At 36.2% G+C, this 11060-nt stretch overlaps 2 protein-coding genes and 2 non-coding genes across 6 annotated transcripts; 1 reads left to right on the top strand and 3 right to left on the bottom strand.

The window, feature by feature from the left end:
* Positions 1 to 1645: 1645 nt before the first annotated feature.
* LOC127803238 (uncharacterized) lies at positions 1646 to 4320 on the bottom strand. 2 transcript variants are annotated; one of them, XM_052339328.1, is made up of 7 exons: positions 4057 to 4320; positions 3574 to 3621; positions 3450 to 3496; positions 2510 to 2576; positions 2392 to 2435; positions 2089 to 2143; positions 1646 to 1954 (listed from the first exon to the last, which is right to left on the bottom strand). In XM_052339328.1, the coding sequence occupies exons 1-7, from the start codon at positions 4117 to 4119 to the stop codon at positions 1904 to 1906; spliced, it is 375 nt and encodes a 124-aa protein (XP_052195288.1). In that variant the 5' UTR covers positions 4120 to 4320; the 3' UTR covers positions 1646 to 1903. The 2 variants fall into 2 exon arrangements, with proteins under 2 accessions (XP_052195288.1, XP_052195287.1); XM_052339327.1 differs by having other exon boundaries at positions 2089 to 2146; positions 4057 to 4313.
* A 2127-nt stretch (positions 4321 to 6447) lies between these two features.
* LOC127805425 (small nucleolar RNA snoR77) lies at positions 6448 to 6581 on the bottom strand. Its single transcript, XR_008024151.1, has one exon. It is a non-coding gene; the product is annotated as a small nucleolar RNA snoR77 (small nucleolar RNA).
* A 187-nt stretch (positions 6582 to 6768) lies between these two features.
* On the bottom strand, positions 6769 to 6860 carry LOC127805421 (small nucleolar RNA snoR1). The gene has a single exon (XR_008024147.1). It is a non-coding gene; the product is annotated as a small nucleolar RNA snoR1 (small nucleolar RNA).
* A 2233-nt stretch (positions 6861 to 9093) lies between these two features.
* LOC127804647 (uncharacterized) lies at positions 9094 to 10683 on the top strand. Of its 2 annotated transcripts, none has more exons than XM_052341549.1 (2): positions 9094 to 9353; positions 10041 to 10683. In XM_052341549.1, exon 2 carries the CDS (start codon positions 10055 to 10057, stop codon positions 10592 to 10594), a length of 540 nt encoding a protein of 179 aa, XP_052197509.1. In that variant the 5' UTR covers positions 9094 to 9353; positions 10041 to 10054; the 3' UTR covers positions 10595 to 10683. The 2 variants fall into 2 exon arrangements, with proteins under 2 accessions (XP_052197509.1, XP_052197508.1); XM_052341548.1 differs by lacking the exon at positions 9094 to 9353 and adding an exon at positions 9364 to 9960.
* The last annotated feature ends 377 nt before the right edge of the window (positions 10684 to 11060 follow it).

Genomic DNA, 11060 nt, shown 5'->3' with positions numbered 1-11060 from the left:
CTTAGTACGGTTAGGTACCCTTGTCTATGATATTTTTAATAAAATGTCCAAAAAGTTATCGTGCCATTAGAGATTATCTTTAAATATTATAAAAAATGAATAACTTTTAAAAAAAATACTCGATTTTTATTTTATTTTTAGATATAAATTAAACTTTAACTTTTATTAATTAAAATACCCAACTTCCAATTTCTTCTCAATTATGGACTGCACTTAATCTGTTAAGTGCTGCCGTTAACCAATGACGTGGAAGGGCTAACTTGGAATTTTTTGGAAACGAGATGGAGGGTTGCCATGTCATACACTATCGCCGGAAAAAGCATTGCCGTCCCGGCGAAGCTCACACCGGTTACCTGTTGCACCATCTGTTAAAAATTGCTGGGATCCGCCGGGATAAACGTCGGAGTCGCCGTGCTGCTCTGCTTCGAGTTCTGCTTGGCTCTCTTCCTGTCGTTGACGGGGATATGTATCACTCCGATGCCGATCTTCTTCAACCACAGCGCCGATCTTGTCCCTCTTTCTCTCGATGCGGGGTTAATACACTTCAGGCTGGAAATGCGATAGTACGAACCCCATCGCGCCTCCGGCAGTGCCTTTTCTGGCTTGACCACTATTATAGGAGAGGGAGAGAGAGAGAGAGAGAGAGCTGCAAACAATTCCTGTGTATCTCATTATCTGAGATGTTCCCCTACCCCCAAAATCACCAACAAAAACAAAAACCCAGAGAGATCAAACCTAATTTCAATATCACTTTTAGTTGCAATTAATAATAGGGAGTGTTTAAATTTACCAGAGAAGCCCAAAACGGCAAATTTTGCAGATGACAGAGAAATCATGGTCTTTTGATTTGCAAAAATTGAAACAAATAAATGGGATGACGAACAGGGATAGATATATATATATATATATATCGAGAGGGAGGGAGGGGAAGAAGAGCGGCAATTGCGTAGGCGTAGCAAATGGTGCAGCAGGTGATCCTCGTGGGGTTCGCCGAGAACGCGCCGGAGCAGATGGCGCATGAGTAGCAGGTGACAGGCAGTGCCTTTTCCAGCGTATGAGACGGAGAAAAGAGAGAATGATGTGGCCCCACGGCATAACCTAGTGGTTAGGGTGAACAGGTTACTGTTTTCAGGTTACTGTTTTTCGCTCTCATATTTGTGGTGTGTTTATGTTCGAATCTTGGCTATTGCGGTTCTTGATATAATTCTCCCACTGTACTAAGGGGTCGGTTAGTACGGGTGCCCGTAATGAAATGTCATCCAAAAAAAAAAAAAGAGAATGATGTGGCAACTTAACAAATTTCACATCATTTTCAAAAATTCCATGTAAGCCCTCCATGTCATCGATTAACAGTAACGCTTAAGACCGGCCTGACACAGCCTACACCGGCGACCATCTGGGCCATGCCAGGCTCGCTCATCATCCCCCACATTGGGGGCCAGCACAACCATTTTACCTCTTAATGTCAAACCTTCTCCTGCCCCGAATACTGTAACTAGGCAGGACCCTACTTAGTTGGCTAGCAACTTCCCATATTCTACTGCGTAAATTTTGATTCAAAATCAGTATCTTGTAGCTTACCGAACTTTCAGTCGGTTCTATTCCCTATTTCCACATGCAATATGGGCATGGAACAGCGGGAATCTAATATGCTAACATGGATGTCTGCCCCTAAGGGCATGTCTCAAATCACATTAATATGAACTCTAAATTCACTAGACAATCAGAACTTAGTTGGATATAAGATGAAGACGAGTTCAAGACAATTGCTACTAGTACTAGATGATGCACGGGCAACAAGATGGGAAAGGGAATCCATTCCTTCTATATGAGGGTCCCCTGCCCAAAGGAGATTTCAGGGTCACGTACCAGAACTGTTAGGACACATTTCCCCAGCTTCAAGTCACCAGAGCCGATTGTCAGTAACAGCCCGGACAATGCCTTTGAGCATCTCCTGCATTAATTAATGATGGTTATTAGGGTGCATGTCAAATTTCATCCTCAACAAGAAACTAACGCTAAGTTTGGAACTGGGTTTGTGGAAGTAAACGAGGATACATTTCTATGCAATGTAGTTTTGAAGCCTACCATGGAATGGTCCTTTAGACCAAGGGAGAGCAATAATGATTTGGAAGAGCCAGAGCTACTGCAAATAAACACTCGGTATTACAAAAATATCATGAGACACAGAAACTATACATAATCTGAAAGGAGGAAAAGGGTATTTAAAGGATGCATCCCAACAATGTTCACATCATCATCTGCACAATACACTTCTCACTGGCAAAAGAAGGAGATATTTGGTTTTACGAGATCTCCTCAAAGCTTCAAATGCCGGGATTGCGTCTAGAAGCATAAATATGATTGTGTAAGTGGATACTCTATATATACCTTATATATTCAATCAGCTGACGAGCACACGCCACAAGCATCGGCTGTAGATAAGTTTTAAGGGATTAAAGCTATTGTGAGTTTATAAATGGTAAGGTAACAAATATACTAGCCCTACCTCGTCTCGTTTTCCAAATACAACAGAGACATTGAATGTTGGTTGGACTAACATTCCTTCCTCCTTCCTGGCAATGATCAAAGATGTATCTCAGTTACTTCCAATCATTATAACCTTCTGAATTATATGGTACCCGGAAAAAAAGAAAAGCGAATTTGCCTTGCCCATAGTCACACTACTCATAAAATTGCAGTGCCTTTTTGTAAGAGAAGCATGCAATATGACATTAAACAACAAAAATATACTGCACAAATAAACCCACGGGGCTGGAGATGTACTCGGGTTAGAGGTTTTAACCAAAACACTAAAAAGTAATACAATAGAAGCACAAAAATATCTAGCTACTAAATTAGAAAAGATTCTTAGAAACAAAAACATTAGAATGTACACTAGAGCTCACTAAATTTAATTCTCTTTGCTCATTTCAATTCAGGCAATAAAGCATGAAGCTGGCCACGAGTCAAGAAAACCAAACATGGAGACATATCCTATTGATTACTCTTTAACTTGGATGCTCTAATTCCAACAATCCAAAAACTAAAAGTTCCAACCTGTTTTCACAAAAGATAATGAGATTGTTATTCGTTCTCTTTCTTCATATATGGAAATCAAAAAATGGCTTTCTGCTCCAGTTTGAAAGTGACATGAAAATGAAGAATTTTTTGGTATTTTTATGCATCCATATAAAAGGTAAATCTTTATTTATTATCTTATCCTGATGTCTGTGTCTCCTAATTCCATCTCTTTTTTCTTCTTTTTTTCTTTTTCAATAATATTGTTTCAGCATTTCTCTAAGTTGCATGGTGAACTGTACCTACCCTTCTCGATTTACAGCTAAAAATTCATTTGAAGCCAATTTTACATAATGAAAAGAAAAAAAGAAACAAATTAAGCAAATACGGAAACGACATAACCATTCCAAACAAAGCAGCTTGCGAACCTGGCATGGAGTATTGTGCCCATACTCCCAATTTGAGTTGCGATAACCTGAAAATACTTAAAATATCATAAATACCCCCATTGACACCATACCAGAGTCTGAAGACAGGGAAGATGGAACTCACAAGAAAATGGTCATCATAGCTACAAATGACTATATCCGTTTTGTGTCCCTGCCAGATAAAGATGAATAAACTGAGTTACATTTCTCAAGCAAAACATATTCGGAGAAGTAACAGATAGACATGGGTAAACAGGACTAAAAACAAACCCAATATGAGAACCCAATGACGTAACATATTCTCTCTTGCTACGCTGCGTAACTATATCGATAGTTCCCATGTAAAGGACATAAAAAGAGTTGAAGAACTTGTTGAACTCATCTAAATACGCATTAACTAGTACACACCCAAACAGGCATTAAATCAAACAGGTCGTGTGCAAAAGGACAATAAAGCAACCAATTGACTCTTCGAGTTATTTCTGCTTGATGAGAATAATATGGTTTGTCTTTCCGAATCCCAAATACTTCATTTTACCGAGCAACAAAAAGAAAAGAAAATCACTCGTCTAACTCCGATCAATTGAATGAAAAGAAAGAGGCTGACCTTGATATCAAGCGAGAGCTTCTTGTGGGGCACCGGAAAGGAAGAATCTGAAGCACCATCCATCAATCAAAATCGTGGACGCAAATGAACTCAGCCTTTACTTGCTCAAGAATTCTGATGGACGCTGTGATGGCTCAAATCAATTTGCCGCCTTCAAGTATATAAACTGAATCAATGGTTTTCGTGGCGGGGCTGGCAAAGTGGGGCGGGCCTTGGGCCCCCGTTCTGGGCCTCAGGATCCAGTGGTCTACTGAAATGAGGGACATAAAAGGAACACTTCACAGCCATCCTCTATAATTTATTAATTATTTTTTAAAAATACTCTTGTACACAATCATCCACTTGTATCACTCATCATCGGCCATCATCACCCATCATCTTCAACAGCCCAAACTCTCACTAGTGACCGCCATTAACTCCCACCTCCCACCCATCATCACACCCATTCTCTCTCTCTTGTCGGTATCGCTCCCACCAAATCCACTTTCCTCTTTCTCTCCTGTCAATGTTCCTTGCGATCACCATTATAGCACCCGAACCTTTGGGTTCGAGTGCGTTCAGACGCTCCCAAATCCTGAGGTTTGGGAAGGTTCAGACTCCCGGAACCTTAGGATGAGTTAAACACTTAGACTATATTTTCTTTATTTTTTAATTTTCAATTTTGAATTTTGAATTCATTTTTAATTTTCTATTTTGATAATTTATTTTTAAAAAATTAAAAACGCATTCTCTTTGTCATTTTAAAAAATTATTTCTCAAAATAGAAAATTAGAAAATACGTTCTCTTTGAAATTTTAAAAAAATATTTTTTTAATAATATTTTTTTCAATAAATTTGATTATTCAGTAAATTATAAATATTTAATATTAATATATTATTAAAAATATATAAACATCTTAAAATTAATGAATTTTGTAATTTTTTTTTATTATAATAATAAAATATGAATAAATAAATGTGTTTTGAGTTTAAAATTTGTTTTGAATGAAAATAATTTTTTTTATAATTTTTTTTTGTTCTTAAAAATATATTTTAAAAAACATGTGTTTTCATTATTTTAAGAAATTAAAAACTAAAAATTACTTAAAAATATTAAAGAGAACGTAACATTATATTCATTTATTATGTAAATAAATAATTTAAATAAAATTTAAAATTTAGATTAAATAAATAAAAATTTTAAATTTATAAAAAAAGCTTATTTATAATTTATTTAAAATTCATTAAAAACTCATTTTGTTTGTTCACTAATAAGAATATATATATATATATATATATACAATTAGATGTTTTAAAGTATATTTTATTTTTGAATAAGGCTATTTTGACACTTTCTTATTAAAAATAAAAAATTGTAATGTAAATATAAACCATACATTTTTATTTTTTTTATGAAAAATGTCAAATAGACTAAAAATTTATCACCGATCTAAATAAATAATATTATTTTTTATTTTTTTCTTATTTTAAAATTTATAATATTGTTAAATAATATAATTATATAAACTATTCTTTAAAAACATAGTTTTATCTATGAATAATTATATTTTTATTCTAAAAAAACTCCTTTCATGTAATGAATAAACTCAATAACCTATTATTTGTTCATTAACAAACTTGATAATTCCTTGTTCACCAAACTCCTATTTGGCTTGTTTATCTTAAACAAGTCAACCTCAACCCAGTCTTAAATAAAAAATTATTTATAGATTAAATTCGAACACTCCTTTGAAATCTTAACTCATAACCAAGTCAAATTCCAACTTTTTTTTACAAATAAACAAGTTAAACTTAAATAAAACTAATCTCAGGCTCAACTCGATTCAATTTATGTACCCTTTTCCATTAGAAAAGACAAACTCATTCCAAACTTTTTATGTATTTGGTTCAAAATACAATTATTTCCCACAATAAGTCCGAAAATGAGATCTAGTTTGAGATGGGAAGCTTTTCCAACTTAGCCGAATCACATCCCGTGTCATAAAGCTTCAAACCAGCTTGAATTGAGATTGTGGCTACATTGATAGGCGAACCAAAATTTCATGTAAATCAGCTTGGATTGGACGAGTACATATTTCCAACCAAAGGGCAACAAGAGAGGCATTTAAGTACTCGTTAGAACAGGGCATGAAAACAAACTAACATGATCGAATTTGAATTGAAACGGTTTACGGAGGCTCAATGTTCAATCTTGTTTGAACATCAAGAAGTTCAACAAAAGAAAAGTGAAACAAATGTTATCTAAGCTAAATACGGCAAAAGAAATCGGAAACTAAAAGCCAATAGATCACAAGATCATATGCGATAGAGATTGACTAAAATACAAGACAGTTTTGTCTTTATTTTTTCATTTTTAAGCAAAGAGATTGATCCAAAAGAGGCTGTTAAGTAAATGTACTTGAGCTTACTAGACCAGCTTCAAAGATTGGAGTTAATCTCAGCAAGTCTGAAGAGCAAAAGCTGGATCACTGTTCGAGCAGATTAACACCTCCCTCTCCATCGTTATCAAGAAAAGGGGGCTGCCTGAAAGTCCGCTCAACATACCGGAGAACGCTAACAGAAACAATTCGACATTCGAATCGTAAATCAACAGATCGGATGTGGATGAATCAGAATCGAAGAGGATTACCAATCTAATTGTAAGGCATTCTCAAATACGGAAAAACATAAATTTTTGGAAATTAAAACATATAGGTTAAAGAGGAGAAAGGGGGCTCAGAGAGTAGCTTAATGTGCTCAAAGAAGAGCCTCTGCCGGCACTTCTCATACAAGAGGTGTCAGAATAAGCATTGTTCATCTTTGCCCCGCTCCTCGAAAACTAATCCTCTGATCAAATAAGAAAACAAAAATCAAAACCCTAAAACAGAAGAAGAAGAAGAAGAAGAAGAAGAAGGGAGACGCCGCGCCCATCCGTGTCAGACAGACATTAGGGTTTCTTAGAAACCGTTTCTATCAATGCCAATGTATCGATCCCCACTGTATATATAGCTTGTTCCTGGGCCAATTAGGTAAATGGCCCATTCCGACGCATTAATCCTGTAACTGGCCAGAGATCGGGCTTCGTGGGCTGCCCTGAAATTGAGAGAGGCCCACTTGGTGTCATGATCTTTTTCTTTTTGGGTTGGGATGGGGAATTAATAGTTTGTTTTAACCACAAACATCTAATTCCCAGTTTAATAATATTTTATTTAGACATTTAATTATAATATTTTTAATAATTATTATATATTAATATATTATATTTTGTGCGACATCAATACACAAGTGTTATTAAAAAGTATTACAATTAAGTATCCAGATAACAATTTTTAAATATTTTATGAGTTTGGTTTTTTTTATATTTAGCATCCAAACTTTTATTTTTATTATTAATAAAGTTATTGTGTCCAATAAAGTAGACCCATGCCTAATGATAGCCTTAGGCTCAAAAGCCTATTGGAATAAAAATCCACAAAAACAAAACAAAGTCATTGGATGACTAAGATTGGAGGAGATCACTCCGAGAGACTTAAATGAGAAGCTCGTGTGAGATCCACAATGAACTTGCGAGAGACTTGACTAAAAGATTGGTGTAGGCGAGATGTTGGTGGGATCACCCAAGAACTAATATAGCCAAGAGATTAAGAAAATCAAGCCAAACTTTTTTTTAAACCCACCCTAACCATCCAGCCCAAATATATTATCAGTTTAAAACTAAAATAAATCTCTAATCTTTAATTTTCAAATCTAAAAATTAAACCTAAACTCAATCGTTGGAATTGGCCTTGCAGCGATCTTCTTTTTCTTGTCTCGCAATCAACCCTCTTCAATTTTCATTTTTTTTCAAATTTTCTCAACAAATATACATCATAAGCCATCTCTTCTCTCACTTTTTTCATTTACTTATTTCAAAATTTGTTTTAAGTGTGTGTTTGGATCTTCATTGCTGCTTCCGACGCCAACGATTTGCATCGTTGAAAGGGGTTTTGCTGGGGATGGCCACGTCAGGTGGCTACTGCTTTATAATAAAATAGATAATGACTTTTTAGGAATAAAACTTGTCAATGAGTACCTCTATATCAATACCAATAATGAAACTCATGAAAACATCACTTTGCAATAAAAATGACTTTCTAGCACATGCCATGATTATTTATATTTAAAGAGAGATTGCTCTTGGTATTGATACATGGGTATTCATTGAGATAGGTTTGATTTTTTTGGGGAATAGCAAGTTGTGGCTTTAAGTAATTTTATAAGATATTTGTATTGCATATTTTTTATTTTTTATGTTAATAAATTATGTTAAATTCCTTAAGCTCTCATTTTTTTTTTCTTTACGTTTTTGTGAAGTTCATAGTTGGAAAAAAATTTTAAAGCCCTCATTCATAAAAAAAATTTAGGTCTACCTTATTTTCTCGTGTATTTTCTCTTCTGAAAATAGAAAACTCGTCCTATAATAAATGTACGTTCACAAGTTTATAGAAATTATAACTTTACTTTTTTTACATTCTACACTCTTATCCAAAAATTAATTTAAGCATGAGAAGATTCGCACAAGAGGTCACTTGTATCTGTAACCAATTTTTTTTTGTAAGTTACCTGTAAATAATAAATTGATTAGTCACAAGTTTCTCGAAACGTTTTCCCACATAAATTAATTAATTATTATATTTGAACAACTGCCTAAGTATTAATTATAACTCATCAGGTTTCAAGCAAAAGGGCAACAACCACGGCTACTTTGCAGAAGAAATTGTTTATAAAAAGGCAGCTGCCGCCGGTGATGATCACTTGCAAAAGAGCACTGAAACTGGCAAAATACCACGGTGGTCGGTGGACTTTGGCCACCGGGAGTGGGCGGCGCACAATCGCATCATCTCCTTCGGCAACTGAAATGGGTTTTCAATAGCTTTTAATTAATTTTACTTAAAGTAAAAATAAATTTATAAATACAAATACATAGCATTATTTTTTACACTGCCCTGAAATATAGGTAACTAATTATGTCGTAGCAATCTCCTATTTTTTCTCAGCTAAAAGTAAAGGGCATCTGCCTCCATGTGCCTGTCTCGTGCAGTCCCCAAGAAACTAACAGCGGCAACTCTGAGAGAGAGAGAGAGAGAGAGAGAGAGTCTCGAACGATTTTATTATACGCCTACGTATCAGAGATGTCTGGGGTTTGATTATTATACAAAACCAATCTCACTATAAAGTTCGAAATGGCTGCTCCAACTCACTCACCCATTCAAAGAGGGAGATTTATTAGCAAGAGGGATGCGAAGCCCTTCTTTCTTCTGAAGATTCAACCGGAAGAGGTTTGTTCCTTATTTCATTAGAATGCCATCATCAATGTGTTTAATTTGTTGCTTCTTCTTCTTCTTCTTCTTCATCATTTCAATCTGTATATGATAAATGTAGGCAGATTGATGGGTCTACTCGCAATCCCATTTCTTGAGATTGAATGCGATCTCAGTGTTGGGTTTTACAAAATACTCACTCTGTTCTATGCAACTTTAAACAATTACCTATGCTTGCAGAATGCAATTTAAAACAAGAAGAATTATTAGTTTATTACCTCTTTACCGGAAATTATCTCTCTTTTCTAAAAATTTATTCTTCGTCAACAAAAGCTGAGTCAGAGGGGGAGAGAGAGAGAGAGAGAGAGAGAGCAAAAAGGAAAAAGAAAAGGAGATTTTCCGAGGGAAAGTTTGAGCAAATGCCATTGGAGGAAACGTTTGATGAACTAGGCTTCAGCTTCGGCCTGAGCTGTCTCTGTCCCAGGGATATCGCTTAGAGGGCCACAGTCTCTTCCAACTCCAAAGGGGAAAACTATTAAACATCCAATTCAGCCGCCGCTTTTCACCAAATTAGTCATCAGTATATCTGGGCCAGAAGGATAGTCTTCTTGTTTCTCAATCTCAGGTGACCCTAGAAACATAATAATTTTAATTATTATTTAGTCTAGAGAGATCAATAGCGCTGCAATTCTCGATCGTTTGCAGGTTTCGCGGATCGAATGGAGGAGAGGCCGTCTCGAGTCCGAAGTAAAGATGGGTCAGCATCGAGAAGGGGGCAAGCCGGGAAGACCAGCCGGTGCTCGACGGAGGACGGCGGGGATCCGGTGGAGTGCTCCGGCAAGTCCTGCGTGGCAGGGGCGATCGCCGATTGCGTGGCCGTATGCTGCTGCCCCTTGGCTCTGGTCAGCCTTCTCGCTCTTGCATTCTTCAAGGCCCCGTGGATGATGGGGCGGAGGTGTTTGGGGCTCGGGAAAAAGAACCGCCAGAAGCAGGAAAGGCGGAGAAAATTTGAGGGCAGCGAGGGTGACAGCGTGGAGGGCATGAACGAAAATTCAGTAAAGGCAGGGGCAGAGACTGGAAATTGGGAAATTGGGTTTGGAACCGGGCTTGAAGCTGAAGAGGAACAAGAGCTCTGGTTGGATCTGTACAAGTTGGGCCATTTGGGCTTTGGAAGGTTTCCTTCACTGGAATTCAGTACAAAGGCAAGGGCAATTAGGGTAGAATCGACACAAAAATTTGGGTGTCAATTTGAATTGTGATCACAAAAGGGATAAATATTTAAATTCGTAGTTTTAATTGCTAATGGGGTCCGATTAGATAGCATCTTGAGATTTGAAGCGAACCCTTATCAGATGAGGTGAGAAAGTATGAAAATATGGTAAAATAAGGCAACCCTTTTCAGCTTGGACCCGTGTGATCTACTTGTTCTTCGCATCCGGATCTTGACTTGGTGATATCATATATGATAATTAGATCTTTTATTGCTATCTATGTTGCACGGAAACACTTTATAGATATCATTTCTTCATTTCAAAAATATTTTTTATTCTCGTTTCGAATCCTATTTATGCCTATTTTTTTTAAAAAACGTTCGTTTTCACATTTTTATTTTTTATAAAAAATATTTCTTATTTTTATTTCCGTGCAACATAAATTGCTATTACGTTCATTTCCTTTGTGGGTCGCCCTTTCACGGAGAATGCAGGATCCGGGTGATTCGTATAT

Source organism: Diospyros lotus, chromosome 6, assembly GCF_014633365.1.
Source record: "Diospyros lotus cultivar Yz01 chromosome 6, ASM1463336v1, whole genome shotgun sequence".
Classification (NCBI taxonomy): domain Eukaryota; kingdom Viridiplantae; phylum Streptophyta; class Magnoliopsida; order Ericales; family Ebenaceae; genus Diospyros; species Diospyros lotus.
This window is presented reverse-complemented; position numbering and strand designations above follow the sequence as displayed.